Source organism: Chiroxiphia lanceolata, chromosome 3 (assembly GCF_009829145.1).
Source record: "Chiroxiphia lanceolata isolate bChiLan1 chromosome 3, bChiLan1.pri, whole genome shotgun sequence".
Taxonomy (NCBI): Eukaryota; Metazoa; Chordata; class Aves; order Passeriformes; family Pipridae; genus Chiroxiphia; species Chiroxiphia lanceolata.
Window position 1 is genome coordinate 87,481,012 of NC_045639.1, and position 23,993 is coordinate 87,505,004.

At 39.5% G+C, this 23,993-nt stretch overlaps 1 protein-coding gene across 2 annotated transcripts in view; it reads left to right on the forward strand.

Moving 5' to 3' along the window:
* The first annotated feature begins 1,685 nt into the window (after positions 1–1,685).
* LMBRD1 (LMBR1 domain containing 1) overlaps positions 1,686–23,993 on the forward strand; it is a 74,197-nt gene continuing 51,889 nt past the window's right edge. For both annotated transcript variants that reach the window (XR_004356198.1, XM_032683515.1), the window contains exons 1-5: positions 1,686–1,813; positions 2,290–2,466; positions 10,276–10,336; positions 17,335–17,432; positions 18,408–18,475. Coding sequence is in view for 1 of the 2 variants with exons in the window: in XM_032683515.1 (XP_032539406.1) it covers positions 1,754–1,813; positions 2,290–2,466; positions 10,276–10,336; positions 17,335–17,432; positions 18,408–18,475 (464 nt within the window). In the remaining variant the exon portion in view is untranslated. The remainder of the gene's footprint in view (positions 1,814–2,289; positions 2,467–10,275; positions 10,337–17,334; positions 17,433–18,407; positions 18,476–23,993) is intronic.

Consider the following 23,993-nt stretch of genomic DNA (forward strand, 5'->3'; position numbering starts at 1 on the left):
CCAGAGAGAACTAGTTCACCTGAGCACACACCTCAGATGCCCTGGATATAGCTCATTAGCACAACACACTGCTGTCTCATGTAGAGGTCTTGTAATAAATTAAGGCTCAGCAGAGGCAGAAAACAGTCTGGGGTGAAGCTCTCAAAACCCCTTCACTAACAGATGCCTTCTCTCAAGGCTATGAGCCCACAAGAAGTCTTGCCACTCATCTGACCTCAAACTTAGCTCATGAGCATTGTTGACACCACAAGCTCTCACCATCCCCACTGGCCTCAGAGCACCTGGAAGCTCAACCCTTCAGGGCCAAGCTCCCTCTGCCCCAAACAGTCTCTTCTCACAAGGCTACAAACTAGAGTCTGAATTTCAGCCTCCTCTAACTTGGATCATGAGTACCTCTGTTCTCACAACAGATGGAAACAGTAAAGGTATTGACTGCTTCGGGATGAGAACAGGCCACCCCTGCATGCTGGCAGGTCTGGGAGCCCCTTCTACCAAAGCTGAGGAACCAGCAAGGCTGGTGCACATTTTCACCCCTGAGCCTCCTGTAGACCCCTGGAACAGTAGCTTGTGCTCTGGACAGGGCCCCAGGCTACCCCTGGGCACTCCTGCAGACAGACCCCTTTGCACCCAACCTCCCGGCCCTAAACTGAGACTGGGGAGATTCAGATTGGATAGTTGAAAATTTTTTTTCACAATTAGTGTGGTCAGGCATTGGAATACGTCCCAGGGAGGTGTCAGAGTCACCATTCCTGTAGGTGTTAAAGAGGCCATCTGGATCTGGCGCTGGGTGATGTGCTTTAGTGGTTTAGGGGTTACAGTGGATGGATGGTTGGACTTCATGACCTTAAAGGTCTCTTCCAACCTCGATGATACTAAGAAACTAAGATAGGCGCCAGCACCTTTCAGGTGAGCCTCTCCCACTCCCCGAGCCACCAAATCCACTCTCAGGGACGCGAGCTCCTCAGAGCACCTCCTAACCCCACACCCACGGCCACCCTCAAATCGGGAACGCCGTCCCGAGCTGGGGCTTCCCGCCAGACCCCGATGCCGCCCCATCGTGGTGAAGTCGAGCCCGAGGCAAAGGCACCGGGGAGCGGGGATGGCGGCACACTTTCCCGCGGGAATCTCCCACATGCGCGGGTCCGACACGGCGGCACCGCCCCCACAGCTGCCCGGCGCCTCTGGGCGGCTGCAGGCGGCGTACGGAGATGGTTTAGGTACTTTTACGGAGAGAAGCAACAACAAAGGGACTGAAAGTGCCCGATACCTCTTAGCGCACTTTCCATCTTTCCCCATACCGCCCCTCTGCCCTCCCGCCGCCCCGCAGGCAAGAGTCCCCGCGGACCGAGCGTTGCCCTGCCTTTGCCTCCCGGCCTCGGGAGGGAAGGACAAGGGAAACCCCATGCGGGAGCAGGAGGCGAAGGCACCTCATCGTTCCGATGCGCCCCGATCCTCCCTTCCCCCCCCCCCCCCCCCGACAGCTGCGCTCTGCCACGGAGCGGGGCAGGAGAGCTCTTGCCTCTCCTCACTTCTCCCTGCGGGACGAGCCCCCGGCCGGCAGCCCCTGCACAGCGGACCGTGTCCGGCCGGGACGGAAGCGGCTGTGCTGACCACAGCGAGAGCGGGCACGTGACGTCACGCCCGCAGCCACTGACGTCACGGCCGGTGTTAGGCCGGTCCCGCGGTGACGCCATTCCCGCCCCTCCATAAGCACCGCCCCGGGGCGGCCACCCCGCTGCTGACGAGAGTGAAGATGGCGGCGGCCGCCTCCGACCTGCTGACGGGATGGTGCCTCTTCGGCCTGGCTTTGCTGGTGAGAGGCGGCTCCCCCGCCCTGCGGCGGGCCCTCTATACGTCCCTTCCTGGGCCGGCCGCCCCTCTTCGCTCGGCCCCTCGCTGTTCCAGAGCTGGACTCCCCGCCGGATCCTCTCGGCAGTGCCCCCAGCTTGCCCCGGCAGCGAGTGCTTCCCTGCGCTCCCGCGGGTGCCTCGGCCGTGGTGTCGTCGGGCACCGCAGAGCTGCGGGCGGGGGTGCCTTGTCCTCCTGCCTGCGCAGTCCGCTCTGCTTGTTTGTGTTTTCGCCCGTTCCGTGCGTGAGCGCTGATGTTGCTCACGCTGTTGATAACGAAAAGGGTGACTTTGTGTGTGGTGAATGTGACGCTGATTTTCAGTGTTCGAGTAAAACGTGTGTTGATGCTCTGCTAGTTGTCAATACAGGGTCTAACATCAGTACCTATTTGCTGACATTCTTATTATACAACTCGTAAACCTCTTCTGCTGTGTATTTCAGGCCATTTTAATTTTCTGCTGGGTTTACGTACGCAAGTACCAGAGTCGGCGGGAAAGTGAAGTGATTTCTACCATAACAGCAATATTTGCGTTGGCCATTGCTCTTATCACATCAGCACTACTGCCAGTGGACATCTTTTTGGTTTCGTATATGAAAAACCAAAATGGTACATTTAAGGTATGGACTTGTAAAAATGTTAATTGCCTCTTCAGAAGAAGCACTTGTGTTGCAACAGGATGTTCTTAGGTTGTCAAAGTGTTTAAAATCAATGCTAATACCTGTATAATAACACTAAACTCTTTTAGTGACTGAGGTTTTTTTCGAAGCTGGGTATTAGTGCTGTGCATACAACACTAAGCTCTGTTATTTAAACTAGATTTCAGTTTTCACTTCTATTATTTATCTTAAATATTCTACTCCTTTCCAAATGCTCATTCCTTCTGCTGTGCAAGAGTGAGTGTACCATCTGGAAGAGATCAACAAGTCACTTAAGTGTTGGATTTTTAGTACATTATAACAGGACATTGTGGAATAAAATTTGTTGCACCTTTGATCAAAAACAGACTGTATTGCCCATTTGTAATTTAGGTTATTTTTTTTGTCTTATTTACCAGCAAAAAAATTTGGTATGGAAACATTAAGGCTTTATAAAGATTTACTGTGTTAATCTACCTATAATTTAAAACCTGAATTAATAAGCACCCTTTTGAAAGAGGGAAAGCTGCGAAAACCCTTTAGGGAGGGAAATACAGTAATATCTCCTCTTGGCTGATAGAGCCGTAACTGAACCTACTGTATTCATAAACTGTAGGAGGTTGCTGTGCAAAATGAGTTCTTAATGAGATGAGTAATTGTTGTCACCTGCTCTAAGCATTGCTGTAAGTAGGGGTTCTTCCCAATGCTTCAAGTATTGGCATTTTTAATTTTCAAGGAGAGTTCTTGAAAGTAGAGACCCAGTGTCTTTGTGAGGACACGATAAGTGACAAGAGGTTGGACTGGAACGTTTTGGTAACTTGAATAACTACTTAGTTTGGTTTGGAGCCTACCTGGATCTATAGTAAAGGTTGTGATCCTGAAACAAATGATAGAGTGGGAAAATGATAAATGCTTGCAGCTCAAAAACTGTGTTCCCTTTCAGCCCTGCTCACAGAGGAAAATGTAGGTCTTTCTGGATCTGTGATAATGCTTCAAAACTAGCTTGCTGGTGATTATATAAATGCAAGTCATAAGAAGCCTTTAGAATTGAGTTGTGATGGGAATGGTGTCATCTCTATTGCTCAATGGTATTAAAGAATAAATGAAGGCATTGCTCAGTGTTACTGTTAAAAGTTTGTGTCTTCAGACTTTTTTGGTTCAGAATTAAAGTGGATATAGAAGACGGAAGAGACCTTTCACGTGTCAGGATTCCAGTAATTCAATGATAATCAGTATTAAGAAATAAATTGAGCCTGACTATCTAGAGTAATAACCATGATGTAACTAGGTCCAGCTGAAAAGTGCACATCTGATGGGGACTAAGCAGAACGTTCTGTTGGGAAGGAGGCCTATTTTGCTAATGTATGCATTCTTCTGTAAAGTATCTTTTTACACGTGCTTCTGAAGCTTCTTGGTCCTGATTAATTCCTAATGTTTGTAGACACTTCTGCTGGCCTGTTGAAATAAAATTGCTCCACAGTGCCTTGCAGAAGAATTCTTCTGTGTCTTTTAAGTCTCAGCTGAATTGAGTTTCTAGCTTTGCAGCAGTAACATGAGATCTTTTGATATAAATGCATTTTTTCCAACACAGATGTTGAAATAATTCAGTCAGAACCTATAAACCTGTAGATAAGCACAACTTTACTGATTTGTTAATTTCAGTTTAGAAGTAATGTTGAGGTAGGAGGCTGACAACATCTTACCATCAGATCTTTATTAATTGTTAAAGCTTTTAACACTGTCCAGGGTAACACATGCTTCTTTTCTGCTACTGCTTCACAAGTAGGACAGACTTGATTGGGTTCAGAATATTTTCAGGAGACTACTGGCCTTTCTCTGGACTATTCTTTCAAATCCAACACTTCAAGACCCTCTCACTATGACTCTGGCAAGAACCCTCTGTTGCTGTGGATGACCAGAGGGAGTTAAGTCTTTACTATAGTCTTCTCAGTGACTTTTTGAGGTAGATCCAGGTAGCAAATGTGAATAATATTCTCTGTAGGTAAATCAGTTATTTCATCAAAAGACCTTCCAACTGGATGATTTCGGGGCTCATGCCGCAAGAGTTACCGCGGCAGTTACCAGGATTCTAGGTCAGTGATTCTTTTCTTTATGTAGTCTTTTTCTGTGCCTCCCAAGTGTAATTTCTACTGTCGGTGTTAGAGTGATGAGAAAGACAGAGATGCTCAACTTAGGAGGAAGAGGTACTATATGTGACTTTCCGTTAATTTTTAATGAATCTTGCCCTTCTACCAACTTGTGGATATTCTTGAGGCTTTGCGTTGAACAGGCTTGTAGCAAACTTAGGGAGAAGCACATTATGTTGATAGCACAGGTTAAATTGAACGTGTGGTCTGATGGTTCAAAGTTCTCATTTGTGTGTGATCGGTGACGAATGAAGAGGGTGTATGTCTTGGCTAGGAGGATTGACTTGATGGTCTGAACTGTATTACCCGAGCAGAGCACTGTTCTGAAGGCTATGAAAATTATACTGCTTTCTGGAGGAATTCACTTTAAGGTGTTGTGTAGCCTTTTTCCATCATGTGTTCTGTGGTGCCTTCCTTGACAAGGGCGATGTGCTGTACCTTGGTCTGCCTTGGTTGTTTACCTTGAGATTTTGTCCGTTTCAACAGGACTGTTAAGGTACTATTTATACATCTTTTAATGAAGACAAACTATTCTTTACTGTGAACAAGTGGCTTGAAGCATTTGTTACATAATGGTGTCTCCCATCATATTTTGAGAGACTTCCCAGATATTATATCAGAGGTTTTTTAGTGAGTGAACTGAGCAGGTTTGTTATTAGAAAGTTTTGCACGCTAACTGTGTAGTAGAAGTCACTGCAACACCTTTCCTGGAGGCTGGGATTACTTTGCTGCTTTAGTAGGAAAGAAGGCTTTTGTTTTTAGTACTAATAAAAGAATGGATTATTACCTTGTAAGTGATGTTATGGTAATATTAACCAGCACCACTTTGAGCTCAAGGTTTTGTCTGTTTGCATTTACAATGCTACAGTTTGTTTCAATGGGCTTCAGATATATCCACTTGTATCTGATCTGTTTGATCTGAAAGCTTGTTTGATTTATAACAAGCACTTAGGAACAGAAAACCTCACCATAGCTTAAAGACTTAAAATTGGTGCTGGAACCCAAGCCTTCTTGGTCTGACCTACAGGTTTCAAACATTTAAAATATAACTAATGCATTCTTGCAGCAGGAAACAAGGATACTCCCATCACCACTCTGGTTTTTTTTCTGCTGTTGTTTTAGCAGAAGGCAGAGAAGGTCATGAAACCTTTTTCACTTTGAAATGTATGGATTCTTGCTGCTATATGAAGTTAAAAACCAGTGGCATATTCTTTGTATGGTTAGACCGAATGTATCACAACAGACTGAGCTGTTAAAAGCCAGTTGTCTCCTGAATGGTTCAAGGAGTAGCATCTGTTTAGTGGGAGATACTTAATAGAATGGTCTGTAAAAAGGTTTTTTTGTGTCTTGCAAGAGTGGTGGTGGGGGAGCAACTCATTATGTAGATGCTCAGAATACAAACCACTAGAAATGTCAGGGGATTTTATTTTTAGAAAGGTGTTAGCTGAGAAATCATTATTGACTGAGACCATGCTTCTTGTCCTGAGTAAGAATTACTACTTTTGAAGTAATGGTGCTTGGCCAAAACATTCACAGTAGCCAGATGTGCCTGAGATATGCATGTTTCTGTGTGTTACTCTCCATCTGGCAGTCAAAATTCTGGCACTGTTCCATTTTGGAGGTAACAGGCTGGAAGATCTGAGACCTGGATATGAAACTTCTTGATTATGTAACCATGCTATGACCCACTCTCCAGTCTTTCATACTGTATCTTCCTTTTGTTGGCTAAGGTTTGGGAGAGGCTAATCAGCAGAATGACTGCTTCATCTACGTTTGATGAAACATCACAAATACTGTAACCTGTAATGTTATGTAGCTTTAAGGTCTGTTAAGGTACATTTGCAGAGGATGGGAGCTATCTTCACTGGGTACTCATGAAACTCTTGCAGGGTCCAGCAGTGACAGTAGAAATGTCACATTTAATGGGGACAAAGGAATGAAATTCATGGCTGTTCCCCCATTAAAAAGTGGTCAAAACTGTCAGATTAACTTGTACTGCTTTCATTTGGGGAAGTTATCTGTATGGTTGGAATAGTAGTGTTCTGTTGAAATACGTTAACATGAGTTACTAACTGGACGCAGTTTCTGGAAAAGACTCAACTCAATGATTACTGGGGGAGCAAATGTTCTTCATAACTAATTTTATATGAATATAATTGCTAAATTAATCTTCTGAGGGAACTTTGCTTTGGTTTTAGCATTTAGATAAACTGGAAGTGTCTTAAACTGCCTCTTTTATATCCTTACTTACACAGCAACATTTTACTAATATATTTACTTTTTACACTCGTAAGTGCATTTAACATGATCTATGTTAAGGACTACTTAAGCATAATAGCTTAATATGGGTAATCATACTCATTTCACATACCTTTGCAATTTGTGACTTCTCTTATCTATCAATGCAATGCATTGTTATGGGTATTTTAAAGGTCATGTGTTATATGCTTACCAAACTACATGGAACAGAATGAAATACAGCAGAACAGTGCAGAGTGCCTGAATTCTGCAGATCTTAAGAGAATTTGTGGTCACATTTTCAACCTTAAACTGTTGCTGAAGGCAGTAATGAATTCTAACCTTCCTGATCTATTGTACTTCTAAGGTATTTACTGTATGTATTGTAAGCTTAGGTTGTAATGGATGGAGAAGAAAAACACACTAGATCTACAGCTGAGTTCTCAGCTGAGTCCTGGGTGTGCTAGTTCAGTAAATTCATATACCTAGCTGCTTGGTATGTCACCAGTGATGCTGAGAATGTCAGAGCTCTTGACACTCACTAGGTAGCACTGTTTCTTGCTTCTGACAAGACAGTGCTGCTGTCACTAGCTTTTGAAACAGCTCAGGTGAACTGCTTATTGCTTTTGAGTTACTGATGGTGTGTGCATATGCATAATTTGTCAGAATAAGGTTTTTTGCCTCTTTACTTTGTGTAAATTGGGACTTCAGCAGATTGAAAGCTGACGTAATCAATATTAAATTGGCTTGCATTACAGTTTCTTTCTGTGCAGAGTAGTGTGAAGTTGCTATATTGGGGCAGATCCAAATGATGGTGAAATGCACACATCTTTGCATCTTGACATGTTTATTTAAGATAACATATCACTATTTTAGTGTAGTGTAGTGTGTGTTTCCTAGAATATTAATCTGGTCCTGTATGCAACTTAATTTGAGAAATAAAATGAAGAGCAGTTAGAGTGTTTTCAAGTTCTACATCTATATTGTGTTATAAATGTTGTTAATGCTTTTCTGTAGTTGAGGGAGAAGCAACTCTTTGGCAGCTAAGCTCTGTTGGTATTTCCATTACTAGCTACTTCTTCCTGTGCAATGACTGTGCCACTTAAACATCAGGTCTTACTGTTGTTTTTCTTGCTTAACCTTGGTTGGTGTGCATTTGAATGTCTCCATCATTTACCGAAGAGACCTTGTTCCAATACTTACTTGGAAGCAAATAATGCAAACTGTCCAGTTCAGGCTTGATTTTTTTTTTTTTCCCTTAGGCATAATTAAAGCAATGCAATCTCTTGATTTTTAACATTAGGCAATTTAAATGCTTTAGTGTTACATAGTATTAACTTATTACAATCAGATTCTTTTGTGATGTATTTTAATGCAAATGCCTAGAAATTTCTTAGTTGAAATGCTGTCAGACTTGAGCCTGACAGTCTTCAAAGATTTATTTGTGCATCTGGCAGACACTTCAGGTGTTGCTTCTGCCCCCTTCTGTGAAAATATTTTTCATCCTTCCTTTTTGCTGATTACATGTCAAAATGCATGTGTACTTTTCTACTCAAATTCCAGTTGGATGATAATCTAATTTAGTTCACACACTGAATTTTAAAAGCTTAATGTAAAGTGACCTACTGGAAGTCTTAATACAGTAACAAAAAGGAAGGTGGTGCTGACTTTCTGAGATAGTAGAAAAATCAAGTATTCATGATATGTTATCAAGCCCATATTCTATAAGAGTTTATGAGTACTGAGAGAACTGGTAAAGCAAGTGCCAAACATTTTTAAGTCTTGTGGTAGCAGTCATTAAGGAGTATACTCACTTGCACTTTATTATCTCTCCATATTAGTCATGCATCTTTACAAGTGAAAGGGCTTGATCTTACCAGTTTAGAAAAAGCCTGCGTGTGGAAATTGAAAGAAGCTTTGACAGTGCTGGATGTTTTTGTTTTTCTTCACCAATTCAGTTATTTTGGTGTGTTCTCTAGCTTTTAAAGAGTTTTGCTTCTCGATAACTACTGTCTTCATATTGATCACACATAGATTGGATCCCACAAGACTAAAACAATTCTGGCTATGTTTAAGCTGTACTGGCAGGTTTGGACCTTTGGACCTTGTATTCAATCCCTGAGTTTGACTGCCAACCATTGTTATAAGACATTTAGCTTCCTTGAACCAATAGTTCCTCTCTAGGAGGAGAAAAAGGGAATGGGTGCAAGAGCTTGATGTCAACCGTCTGGCTGACTGCTGTTTCCAGCATAGATTTGTATTTTCACTTTCATTACTTCCACACTCTGAACCATTCCCCAGGACTGAGTAACATAGTTACTTTTGCTCTTGTTCAGATAAGGGCTATCAGTGCTGCTGGGTTTGGAGTTGTAGGATTTAAGTTGCTAAATGGAATATTCATGTAATTCAAGTCTTGCTCAAACAAAGAAGTGAAGTCTCATACTTTTGAAAAGGGAGATGATAGATGAAACTGGGTGAATAACTAGAAAAACAGAAGTTGCTGAGCTGTAACTGAGCATATTAAAAAGTAATTTGTTATTCTCATGTCTAAGTACTGTTTCATCTGTAAATGTAAATTTTAATCAAAGATATTCTGTGATAGAAATATTGTGTGTAATGTGTCCACCTCTTTGGCCCACAGCACAAGAAAGCTGTTAGAACAGGGCCACAAAAATGGTCTGGAACACCTTCCCTATGAAGACAGTTTGAAAGAGTTGGGGTTGTTCAGCCTAGAGAAGAGAAGGCTCTGGAGAAATGTTATTGCAGCCTTTCAATATACAAAGAGGTTATAAAAATGGTGGAGAAACACTTTTGACCAAAGCCTGTAGAGACAGAACAAAAGCCAACAGTTTTAGACTGAAGGAGTGTGGGTTATAATTGGACATGAAGAAGAAATTTTTTGGGGTGAGAGTGGTGGGACTCTAGAACAGGTTGCCCAGAGGGATTGTGGATGCCCCATCACTGGAAGTGTTCAAGATCAGGTTGAATGGGGCTTTGAGCAGCTTGATCTGGTGAAAGGTGTTCTTGCCTGTGGGAAGGAGGGATGGACTAGATGATCTTTGAAGGTCCCTTTCAACCCAAACCATTCTGTGATGATCTTAAGAGACTCTGTTATAAAGATACTGTGGGAATTAGCAGAACATACATGGGAGCTGCCAAAACTACTCAGTGTTCTTTCAGGTCTAAAATCTGCCCTTTATGAAGCTGTCATATGGTTATTCCTGTTTGCCCAGTGATTTTCACTGTTGCTAGCAGTCTAGCATCTGGTTTTTTTTTGGTTTTTTTTATTTTTTTTAGACATAGCTTTTTTATATCCATCTATGTATATGTGTTCTTTAATGAGTTATTGTCTTGTAGTGTTATTTTGTTTCATTTGATGATAAATGCTTCTATCCTTTATTGCTAGATCTGGGCTGATGCTAATGTTTCAAGACAAATTGAAGACACTGTACTTTATGGATATTACAGTAAGTATTTTAATTTTTCCCAGTTAATAGGACCTTTAAGTGAAAGCATGAAGTTTTTAGGGATCATACTGGATTGTCCCTTTTTGGTTAAACATTTGTCTTGTACTTGCTGCCCTTCAGGGAACGTTTTTACCTTCAAGAGCCCCCTAAAAGTGCAAATATACTGAAGGCCAGTCCATGAAAAGGCTTTTGTTATATAATCTATGGTTAACATGTTTCCTGTGTGTGTATTCAGTGGTCCTATAAGGGAAACATGGTTTTGCTGTAACTTTCATGATGCTTAATATATGCAGCAGTGTGAAACTTGCCTACCATGTATAAAGTTCAGGCAACCATGAGTGTGACACTTTTAAGTGTTGAAGTTCAGCAACTGCTGTGTTCAAAGTAACAGCTACTGTGAAGGAGCATAAAGGAGTTGATTCAAGAGTGATAATCCCTGAACAGAACTGAAGTTAAAAAAAAGGACTGAAATGAAATATAATAATAAAATTTATTGTTCACCAAACCTCTGCATAGTCGTAGATCAGTTTTTTAGTTGTCCTTGTGGAATTAATGAGTAGTAAGGGGCAGCTGTAGAGGAGTGCATATCACTGAGTGAAGTGCCTGCCTTAGTCAATGATACAAAGCAGATAGTTGCCTGCTTTTGGTAACATTTCCTAAGACTTGATGTTTGGAAGTCTTGGAAGACTATGGGTTGGCTCTTTTGAATATATTTTTTTAGATCAGGAAATGGTTCTAAATACTGGACTTTTTGTTAAGTTACACAATGTTTATTGCCTACCAGTGATACTGACTGAAACTAAAATGTGCAGTTTCATGCTGAGTGAAACCTAAAGTCAAAAGTAAAGACACTTCTGTTTTCAAAAAGGAACTTCTAAAAACTAGTCATCTTCCACAAAGATTCTTTAGTATATAATAGTGGTATTGCTTTGTATTTGCTTTCTACTCTTTTTAGGTGTTATTTAACAACCCAGGTATTTCACAACTTCTGACGTGGAGCAGTTGTGAAACTCTTCTGTGGACAGTTTTCTATAGATTACTGGATTAGTGAGACTGATGAATTTCTATAAAATGTTTTGGTCTGAGTCTCTTGGTAAATCCCAAACTAATCTCTGGAATAGATTAGAACTTCAGTTTGGAAAACTGCTTTTGTTTTGGGTTTGTCTGGACAGGTCTACTTGAAATATTGTAGGAGGAATGTTTTATTTCATAGCATCCTCCAGATGGTGGTAGAGATTTAAAGATGTTTTTAAAAACATTTTTCTGTTGTTATCTTAATTTGAGGGATTGATAGACATTTTTATAACTCGAGCTACACTGAAATGAGCAGTAATAAGTAACTTATTTCTCATAAGTCTCTATTAGTAGTATATAAAACCACAGCTTAATGCCTCTCCTACATAATCTAGTTCCCTGCTGCTGTTGCACCGCATAGTGAGAGGGAGAGCTGAGAAGGATTAAGTTAAACAATTTTTCCAGTCTTGCAGTACTATTCAATTTTTTCTACTTGTATCTTCTTGTAAAAGTATTTGGTCTTTTTTTTTTTTAACAAGCAGGATGAGCAAAACTGAAGTATCCTTTTGTACTTAAGGACATGAATTCCAGTGTTTTCTTTTGTCTCATGAAAATGCAGTGATAACTATGTTACTATACCACTTGACTCCTGCAGTTATATTGGCAACTTATAGTATGAATAATTGGTGCACTTTGGTCACTGCCCTTCAATTCAAGTCACTTCTAATTTTTACAAGAATTTGGAGGCTGTGGTTTAACTGATGTTTTAGAATATTAAGGACTACTTTGCTACTTGTATTGCATTTTACTGATAAAGCTGTAACTAAATGCAGAAGAGCTTTTTATTTTTTCCGTAGTTGTTAGCCCCCACAAAAAATGTTCTGTCTCTCATACCCACCTGGTTTCTTGGCTAGACTGGTACAAAAGTAGAATGAGTTTGTAGTGGTAGAATGATAAACAAGGTATCTTCAGAGTGAAGCTTGAAATAACGGTATTTGAGGTGGCATTTCAGTAGCCTAAAAGCTTTTTGTAAGAAACCAGTCTACTGATTGCTTTGAAGCCGTAGTGGCTTAGTGTGTTAATTGTCCTAAACCCAACTGTAATAGAACATGTCTGACAGTACTTGAGTGATTGAGGAATGATCCATGGTTTTCAGATGCTCTAGAAAAAGCATGTTAATTTGTTTGGAAGGAAAACTCTCTTCAGAAAGTGTTATAATTGGAAACAGTCCAACACAGTTTGCTTTATACCACAAGGAATGGGGTTGAAACAATTGAGAGTAACCTGGAGCCATGTTCTTGAGTGAATAAATCCTACTGTTGGAGTCATCTTGGCATTCAGTGTCCTTTGGTCAAGTTTTGTGAGTGGTGAAAGGATGCCATTGGTAGATACTCATGTTCCTGGGAGATAAACTGAGATCTCTTGGCCTGTGTGTGTTAAGTGTCTCCTAACTATAGCGTGGCAAGGACTGGGTGCTAAATTCCATGGGATCTCTTCCCGTGTGCTTCAAAGTCTATGCTAGACTTCAGATTTTCCATTTCTTTTTGTCTTTAATCAGCAATAGTTAGTGTATGGTGGTTCCTAGGTTCAAGTTCTTGAATTTAAGTTAGAATTTATCCAAAAGGATACTTGGTATTTTTCGGATGGAATTTTGTCTGCTTACTGCAAACATTTGATACTGAGCCATTGACACAAGGTCTTGGGCTTCTAGGAATTCATAGGTGCAAATCAAATGGTACTGTTTTCATGGTCTGGTCCTAGGAGAAGCCATTCTAAGTACTGTGAGAGATCCCCATAGCTGTACTTGGCAAATATTGTGGAGTTGCATCTGTAGAAACATTCTTCTAATAACTGTGATCTTTCTATAAGCAATGTGCCAGAACATAAAATGGAAGTCTATCGTAGTATAGAAACACTGGTGAACTGCTTTAACTGTCCTGCTTCAAACAAGTGTCTGATTTTAATTTCACTACTTTTTTGTGTTTCTTAACTTTCACTTGAGAAAACAAGCTATCTCTGCTTCCAGTTTGGATGAAAACTTGTTCGAAGAATTTTTTATGAGATGAAAAAATAATAGATGAGGGAAGACAGATTGATTCTATGTTTTCTGAAGCAGCTTGTGACTTCTCAGAAGAAAAAGTGAGAGAGTATATAACAAATTGTTTTAAGCAACTTAGTAGTTTTGATGTTATGCAATGCACTAATATATGATATCTGGAAAACCAAGTTTTGTATGATGTAAGATACTTCTGATCACATAATATTCTTGAAGCTCCTATAGTCTCTCAAGGGGATTCTAGAGAATACTGGTCTTGGATAGTCTGCTTGAAACCTTTCCAGTTCTTGACATTTTGGTTGCTTTCACCTACTATATTTCACTATTCTTCGTTGTTCCTTGTGTTCTTAATTGCCCTTCATACTGCTAGGAGAAAAAAGAAAACTCAGTCAAAACAATAACATCGCTATAATTACTTGAAGACTACTATGGAGTCTAACTTTCTCATGGTTCAGGTGTCTTTTGTATTGATATGGTTCAAATCAGCACGGTGAATAATTTTGACTTGAGATAAGAATTGTCTCTGAGGAATACCTTTATGACAGGCAAACCTTACCAAGGAATTCTTGTGGAACGTTACTTGACTGAGTGGAAGGACCTGTTGTTGTACTGGCTATGCAGTAAAGCATCCTGCAAGTGGTAGTGCTTCAAGCTTCTGATACAACCCAGAAAAATGTTTTGTAAAAGAAACTGAACCTCTGAACTAGAGCAAAGAGCAGTCCCTGATTTAAAACTGAAGTTCGTAGAAATGTGATAATGAAAGCCAAGAGTGTGTGTCAGGGCACAGGGGAGTTAGGGGGAAGGGAATATCTTTGTCACTTGACTGACTTTGTCAGTTGACTGGCTGTTTGCTGCTGCAAGACCTTGGTGTTTGAAGGTTAGCCTTTTGGGGAATAAACAGTGCTTTTACTGGGCAGAACAACAGGCAATTGAAGGCTTGCCCTTGGGTAACTAACTTGTATGAGCTGATGAAAGATGCTGCTTTTTCTTTTTCATGAATTCTGAAAATTAAAATTAAAACCCCAGATGATCAGTCTCCTGTCTTGTTGACAGGAACTTGGCCACATTTTTTAAAGTTACCTTTTTGGTATAACAGCAAGAGCAATATTTTGCTTCTTTAACTGTGGGAGTTACAAATTTAATTTTCAGTTCTAACTAAAAGATTCTCACAGACAGTTCTATGATTGCACATGATGTATGAACAAGAAGGTCTGTCTTGGAATTATTTTACTTGGGAAAAGCAAACGCAAAGTTGCCTTTTTTCTGTTACAGTCCTATAAAATTACTATGGTAACAGAGTTACCTTAATGATTCTCTGTAAATAAAGTTACCCACACAGTTTATAGATAGTCACTTGAATTTATGTTCCTTCCTTTGTTCTCTTGGAAGAAACATGGATGTGTGTACATTATGAGTAAGGTATGCTGAATTCAACACAGTATAACTTGGAAGTGAGGATGTCTCTGTGCTTGTGGTGACCTCTGTGGGCTGATTATTCTGATCTTTGATTCACAGAATATTCAGAGTTGAAAGGAACCCACAAAGATCAGGTCCAGATCTTGAATGAATGGCCCTTATGGGGATTGAACCCACAACCTTGACATTATTAGCACCGTGCTCTAACCAACTGATTCAACCCACTCTCCCCATTAATGGTGCATTTAACTTAACTTGCCTAATTTACTGACGCATTGTGGTCTAAGCCTAGTCTAAAAACTTAGATTTTAGAGGCTTGATTTCTGAAAGCATTCACAATGTTGAAGAAGTATGACTACTGCTCTACAATGTGCTAAGGCTACATTTCAGAGACTGAATTTTTAAGGTGTTCTAGAGCCCTGAATCATAGACTCATAGAATCATCCGGTTTAGAAAAGACTTCTGAGATCATCAAGTCCAACCCTTGATCCAACACGGCTGTGGTTACTAGATCATGGCACTGAGTGCCACATCCAGTCTCATCTTAAAAACCTCTGGGGACGGTGAATCCACTACCTCCTTGGGCAGCCCATTCCAATGTCTGATTACCCTCTCTGTAAAGAATTTCTTCCTAATATCCAACCTAAACTTCCCCTGGCAGAGCTTAGGACCATGCCCTCTTGTCCTACTGCTGATTGCGTGGAAGAAGAGACCAACCCCCACCTGGCTACAACCTCCTTTCAGGGAGTTGTAGAGTGATGAGGTCTCTCCTGAGCCTCCTCTTCTCCAGGCTAAACAACCCCACTCCCTCAGCTGCTCCTCATAGGACTTGTGCTCAAGTCCCTTCATCTGCCCTGTTGCCCTTCTCTGGACCTGCTCCAGCACCTCAATATCCTTCCTGAACTGAGGTTCCCAGAATGGAATACTCTTGGCTAATATTAGAATTTATGAAGTAGGGAGCTTGTTCCTCTTCTTACAGTGCCATACTAACTCAGCACTCTAAACAGTAGGTACCTTTAACACTTTGAAATATTTTTTTAAGTAATGAATTTTAGAAAGAAAATCCTAATTCATATTTAGGTTCTAGGTGGCAATACTTGATTTGCCTCCTATACCACCTTAAGTAAAAATGCTGAGGTAGATTTCTTTGAAGCACATGAGTATGATGAGGAGTGCACTAGCCAAGATAAGAGGTCGCAAACTTAGATTGGGGATGAATATATTAGTTAGTGGTGGAAAGGTGCCAATTAGTTGTGCAAAATAAAGCAAAGATGAAAAATAGCCGAAGATCACAGGTCTTGGGTGTTTTTACTTAGCCCTTCAATGGTGTGATTTTTGTGCTTGCACAAGCAGCCTTTGTTGTGTGGTACTTCTAACATTTTGAGGGCTTGGTAAACTATTCCAGAATACCTTTCTTGTGGGGTGCAAAGACTGTAACATACTGCTTGATGGTTTTTAGTTTCTTAATGGACTTCTGTAGTGTTTATAATGTAAGATACTTAAAGGTATTGAAAGGTTTTGCTAAATAATGATGTGCTAAAACATATGTAATGTATAATACAGAAAGCTGCAGATTTAAACTTGAAATTCTGTATCTGAAATTGGTCTTTCCTTTTCATATCACTCTCTAATCAGCCAGTTGATTTTGACCAGCTGTCCTAATGTCTTCAAAACTTGCCAGTTAGTATTTGTGAAGACATATATGATAAAGTCTTCACGTCTGTTAAATTAGCTGGTTTAAACTTTCTTTTATGATCATCTATGCATCAAAGTAATATGACAGTAGGACTGTTTTGGTTTAGTGGCTACTCAGATAAATGTCTGTTGCAACTTCCAATTAGTCCTTCCTCTAAAAAGTCATTCCTAAAAAAGGAATGTGAAGTGATGATACTATATTGCTACAGCTTGTTTTGTTTTGGGAATTGAGGTCATCAGTGACAGAACTACATCTTCCATCTATAATGTACTTACATTAATAGTAGAACATCACCTGAAATTGAACCCAGTGATCAAAATAGCTTTAAATGTGTTTTTTTTAATCTATCTTTTCTGTGTACAACTTGTTATTAGGTGGCATAGCTTGCTTTCATTTACTATCCTCTACACTAGCTCTTCCTCAGTGTGCTAGTACTGCATATCACCTCTGTATGTGGTGTGATTTTTGGGGTGTCCTGCAGAGGGCCAGGAGTTGGACTCAATGATCCTCATGGGTCCCTTGGAACTCAGCATGTTCTGTGATTCTAGGAGTTTTATTACTTTTAGTCTGTTTATTACTGTTGAAGATGGATCTGAAATCCTTAGTCTGAAAGGGTTAACTCTATCAAGTCCTTAGGAGTTCACAAAACAGTAACAGTTCATATGCTGACTAGTGAATTTTATTAACTTTTCAATGCTTGAAATTAATAACAGAATGAGAGGAAACTAATATTTTATTCTTTCTTTGAATTACTATACAGTAAATGAAGTGCCAATGTAACTTTGTCTCTTCGCTTAATTAAATTTTTCATTCTAGCTTTGTACTCGATCATACTGTTCTGCGTCTTTCTGTGGATTCCCTTTGTCTATTTCTATTATGAGGAGAAGGAAGATGATGATGGCAACACATGCTTGGTAAGTTTACTCTAGCAAATGCACTGAGCAGTGGAAAGACAAGTGAATACAACCAAAAAAAATGAAAGCAAGAATGATTGTCTAACTTACATACTACAGTGTTAATACCACTTCTAAGTCTATTGTAACAGTTTCTTAAAAAGACTGGAGCAGTTCTTAGTAAGACTTAATCTGGCATTGTCTACTCTAAGCACTGTAGTCTTCCATGAAATGAAACTTTAGTGAGATAAGTAATTAACATCTGTATTTGCATGAGTTCTTTAAACTGTCTAGAAAATCTTTTGAACCAGATTTCGTATACAGGAAGTTAAAGCTTCTTATGTGAACCTTTCTTTAGAATAGGAAACATATGGACAGGTTTTAAGGAAGAGGACAGGAAAATGATACTGATTGTGAGATAAGTACTCAAATTTAGTGTCTTTCTACTGAATTGTTTGCATTTTTTCTTGAAGTAGGCAGTAGTAATTTGCCTGAAGCTATAACCACTTGGTTATATTTGTAATGCACTGAAGGTTTTTGAAATGCTTGACTTTCCAGGGTATACAATAAATGCATTCCAGTGAAGTGCCAACTTCTCAAATGAAAATACTTTTAGTCGTTGATTGTGACTGTTTTCCCTTCCACTCAGTTGTAACCTTAACATGAGAAAACTTCTAATCATAGCCATAATTTAAAGTATCAAGTGTTTTCTTTTAGACTGTACTGAACAAATGTACTCTGGCTTCTGGCCATAGTTGCTTAAGTGCATAGGTTATGATGGAAGCATAATTCCATGTCATTGTTCATAGTTCTCAAGTTATGAGACTCTTCAAGAATGTGTACTTCTCACTTATATCTAAAATTACTCATACTTTTTATGGAGATTTTTTTTTTCCTTGAATACCTGTTATGCTAAGTATACTTTTTTTCATAGTTTGGACAAATCCCTTTGGATTTATTTTATGTCAATATATTAACTTTCTCTTTAATACACAGCAGGTTAAAACTGCACTCAAATACACTCTGGGATTCATCACAGTTTGTGCAGTTCTTCTCTTAATTGGGTAAGTATTTGTATTGAACACTGTTCTATGCAAGATTTATTTAGCAAAGTTCTGTTGTGTGCTTTGAAGAGGAAGATTGTGATGCACTCAGTCTGTATAATGAACCATGTAGCTTAATCACTAATAGTTTTTAAATATCCTGAGAACTGGGACCTGAAAAGAAAGAGTTTAAGTGGAAGCTAAAATGGTTTCCTAATTGTGGAGATAACTTGTGTTTCCAAGTTGACTGTATGTGCACTGTAAATGTATATCAAGGACCTGATGGGCATGACACTACATTGTTACCTTGGTGTACAACAGGGAGTGAAAAATCTGTGCTTGTTCTGTTTTCTGCCTCTTATCAAATGCTTCATGGCAAAACAGTCTTTTAGGATATGATTAGGAGTTACGTGCTTATACTTTCCTAAATGGAAGTGTTCTCTGAAGGAATGTAAGTACAGTGTGGAGTTATACTTGATGTAATTTTGCCTTGTATGATAAAGATTTTGCTGGCATTTATTTGAAAGGCAAATGTTACAGAAGTGAAAAACTTATTTGTAGCAATTGCTATTATTCTGAAACTCCAAGCAGTGTTACAAATTCAATTTCAGATCACCACTAAGTATGACATGGACACCAATATGGAATGTTTCTGATGTCTGCTGTGTGATAAGGTTTTTAGCATTTTGACTGCAGCAATAAAGTTGGTAAAGATTGCAAAATATATGCTAAAATGATCCACGTCAAAGTACCGGAGCGTGAAGTGGAAACTAGAGTGAAATTAATGCTTCTATTTGTATGCCATCTTATTGGCATAATGTTTTAGTTTTGATAAATATTAAAGGTATGTTTCTAACAAGTCTATTGTCCTTATTGTCTTATAATAGCATATTTGCTGTTATAAGAGACTGAAGGAGTTGTCAGCTTAATCCTGGTCTAGAAATATTACTAAAATTTCTGAAAAAAGCTGTTTCTGACTGTTGGCTCACATCATGGACATACATATATGTACTGTATAACATATCCAGTTCAGAAAATTTAGTATTATCTCTAGTAGGTGTCAGCTGAATCCTCAGTAGCTGTAAGCATGTTTGTTCTTCTCTTCTAGTAAGATAGAACTTGGTTCTTGACTTCCTAATTGTCCTTTGTGCAGTTAGGCTTATTCTTTAAGGTCTACAAAACTTGTAGATTACAGCATCTTACATCATCCCCTCTGATACTGTGCCATATGACAGTGAGATTGATTTGCAAACCACAGTACTTGGTCTTGGACTAAGTTACTGAACATTGCTTCTCCAGCAGGAGTATCTGCTGCAGAGAGGGAGGACCCCTTTAGGTACCAATAGGGATTTTGGTATTTCTCGTTCTAACTGGAACAGTTTTACTGCTATTATACATAGTAGGTTACCTGCACACTCTTAAGGTGGTAATGGTAAAATAGTAGCATCATCCTAATGCCCTCAGAATAAAGCACCCTTGCTACCTAAGATGCTGCTACAGAACAATGTAATTTTTGTATTTCCCCTTTAAGGGAACCTGTAAGGCTCCCTTGAAGGGAAAAAGGCTCAGTTTTGGAAGCAACTGAGGTGACTGTGCTACAGAAAAGTGTGAACTCTCTAATTCTAGTATAGTTATATATATGTGTGTGTATTTAAATAGCATGTGTCTTGGTGTTTATTTACATGCTTCTTCTGGAGAAGTTTTCTGACTTAGAGTTAGTCAGCTGTTTTCATAGCAAGGGCAAAGAGTGCCTTCAGAAGTCCCATCATCATCATCATCATGGCTGGGCTTCGCGAACGAAGATTTGGGAAAGCTCTATCCACACTTGTTACAGGCACGCTGGTGGCTAAAAAGGCCAATATGAGATAGACAAATCCGATTGCAAAAGGCACAACAGAAAGACTCCTTAGGTGGTATATTCTGCAAGACACGGTTCTTTCTGCGTTGTCTTTTCTCCTTGAGAGTGATCCTGCGTGTGTTCTCATAGGAAGCAGCAGCGTTATAGATGGTGTGTCTCCAGACCTCCCAATTGGAGGCCAGAGTAGACCAGTTATGTTGATCAATATGGCCAAGGCTGAGATGTTGTTTCAGGGAGTCCTTGTATCTTCTCTTCGGGGCTCCTCTCTTGCGGCAGCTGGTGGCAAGTTCACCATAAAGCAAGATCTTAGGGAGGCGGTGGTCCTTCATCCTTGAGACATGCCCTGCCAATGGAGCTGTGTTCTCAGCAACATGGCCTCAATACTTGGGACTGCTGCTTGTTCTAGAGCAGATGTATTGGTCACATAATCTGACCAGTGGATGTTTAGGATTGTACGGAGGCAGCGTTGATGGAAGCGTTCTAGGAGACACAGGTAGTAGAAGGGGATTTTCTCTTTGGCAGTCATGATCAAAGCCACATTAAAACAGACTTTATGTACTGGATTTAATTCTAGGTGGCTAGGCTTAATGGACTAGAATACTCATGCATACAGTTTACAAGAGCAAGAGGGGTTGGAATATTTCCACTTCAATGCCTAGCAAGTAGTCTGTCTTCCTGTGCTTACATGACTAGCATCTCATAGCCAGACAGCCTCTGTTCTGACTGATTTAGCTAGTCATCTGTATAATTAAACCAGGTCAATAAATAGCTTTAAAGGTCTGCATAGGAAGTTCCTGCCTCTTTCCTGGTCAGCATTCCTCAAAGAAATCATGAAAGTTATATTAAGTTCAAAGTTTAAGAATCTCGCTTTCTTACTGTGATGTTGACCTTGCTCCACTGGAGATCTTTTGGACTGTTGTGGGAAATGTGGCACAAAACAGCTATGACCTTGGAGGTTTTTTTCTAAATTGATAACACAGCTCAATTATCAGGGTGTTACTGTCTGAATTCTTATCAGGAGTAGTGTTTATACCTCTTACTCCAGTTGTCTGTTAGTCTGTTGCTGTGGCAAAGATGTACGTGTCTGTAACGCTTAAATCCTCTGCACACAAATAACTTGATGTGGAGTACCATTAAGAGCAAAGTATAGGACAAATTTATATTGGCATACTCAGAAGTGGTTTTTACTTGTAATACCTTTCCCTTCTCGTAATACAAGGAAAGTAGATAACTTTTCTCTAAATGTCATGTGCTTGTCAAGGGGCTTGAGATACCACAATCTACATTGAGGGACACTTACACATCAGTCTGGTGTAAAATAAAATGCTTTCTTTTAAGGCTAATCAGTGTTTGGTCCTAAAAGGAATGCTTCCATGACTGTCAGTGTTTGGAATCAAACTGATTACCTTAAATTTTCTAGAACCATTAGTTTTTAAAAAGCTTGAATATATGTCTAATTAACCTATAAATAGTTATGCAAATTATTTTCTTAAAGTGAGTTCTGTGATATGAGTTTAAATGTAGTGTGTTGGAAAATAATTTCCTCAGGATGACAGTTCGTGACACTCTTTGATTTAAGGATCAAACTTTAGCCATCTACACCTGTGTGTTATTAGCCCTGCAAAAAGCTAATAGTTTTAAACTGCTTGTCTTTCATTTATTTTCCTTGTTGTGTAGCCTAGATATTGATCTAGATCATAAGCATAATATACCCAGAATGTGTTTTGAACAGCATAGCAGTTTTCTTCTACTCTTTAAATGACTGCAGTTAATACTTTCATTTATGCCCAGAACTCCAAGTGTCACACATCACAACTGAGCTGCTTTGTTTGCTTGCATTACCTAAATTCTCAGCTACAGCTGTAAAACACTGCCCTGGTGCTTGTACTCTATTCAGGCACTGTATTGATCACAGCGATGACAGGTAAATGGAGTTATTTGGCATGGAAACTTCTCATTCTGTTGGTGGCTACTATGGCCCCTCAGGCTGTGTTGACATATAGTCAACCCAGCAAAATAGCCAAGGCTTTTGTCAAATTTCTTGCTTAGTGTGCATGGAGAATAGGCCTAAACTGCCCTGTGATGTGCTGATGCAATAGATAGGCTGTGTTTTGGAGATCCTTTGGGAGTGTGGACTGGATGCAGGTCTGTAGATGGCTAGGTGTGTTAGCTCTGTCTTGTGCATGGAACTTGAGCAGGACCAGAATCAGATGTCCATCTCCTTCAGTTGAGATTTATCTGAGTAATAATTGAAGAGTGTGTATTACATATACAGTGGCTCCTGTTCTGATTAGTGTCTTTTGACATGCTGTTTGTAGGTAGTCACAGAAAAAAAAAAAAGTAATCCTATTGCTCTTGGGGGAGAAAAGGCAAGCAAGTTATAAGTATCATAAGATGTTCTTCCATTTCATTTGTTCCCTGAATGTGGTCTACAGATACCAGATCCATACTGATGCTAAAATAAAAAGGACTTAAGCTTACTTATGTTCTGTCTCCTATTTTAACCCTTTTTTAGCAAATAAACCTGCAGTTATTTGTGTTTCTATGTCTTGTAAGTAGAAATATTGCCTAACTTGGTTTTAATACCCATGTCTTCATGTTGCTTGGATGCTGTTTTACAGAAAGAATTACTACTAGAGGCAGATACAAGAAGAAAATCTAAAGTCAACAAGCGTGTGTCAAATTAAGTAAATGCTAGCCCTTTATCTGCCTCTAGTGCAGTCAAGAAGCTGCAAATCAAGAATTTTTCAGAAATTAAGATTTTAATTTTTAAAATGTCAGCTTTTTTTGCAGACTACCAGTTTAGTTTTAGTGTGATAGTAAGAGCACACTGTTGGTTTAGCCCTAACTTTTGATACATAAGCATCTTTTTTGTACTTGGAAGTTTGAGACATATTCCTGGATATGCGTATTTGTTTGGGACTTGAAGTGGGGATCTAATTAATGTACTCTTTCTTATACAAGTGTGAAAGATACTTGTGAGCATTCTTGTTGGACTTAGGGTTGGGTTCTCCCATTCTTTGTCTAAAATGTTTCCTTTGAAATCTGACTTCGTTGTGACTTGTAGGCATCCTTTTTCATGTCTTGAAGCAATGGTTTCAGTGTTGTTTTGGTATGGAGATACTGGTTTTCCAGCTGTTACAAACCCAGCTGTTTTGTCTGTAGAGGTGCTGAAGAGTTACTCTTATAATTTGACTTCAGATGGTGAGACTGACAAGACGAAGCTTTCAGTTAGGGGACTCTTCTACCTGACATCGTTCTCTGAGAGTTCTTTGCTAGTCTCTGCTTATTGGAAAATCAAAAACCTTGAGTGAACTTCTCTGGGCCAACTACAGAACAAAGAATGGAATGCAGCAGATGTGTTAGTTTAGTTGTAATAATGGAAGATAAATATGTCCCTTTAAATTTTAATGCTTGTTTAGAAGATAATTAATTGTTTTATTTTGGCTTTCAGAAGTGTGTATTTATAGGAGAATTTGTCTCAATTGATGCTTAAAGTTTATTTGCTCCTCTGCATTGCATATGAATCAGATCAGGATAGTAAATCAGATTAATACATCTTAATGATACTTGAGTGTAGGGTCCTTACCTCTTTTAGGACTGGTAAATAGAAAATCACTTGTTCATTGACCTCAGGCCTGACTGCACACTCATACATGTACTCTGTTGGTCTAAATAAAG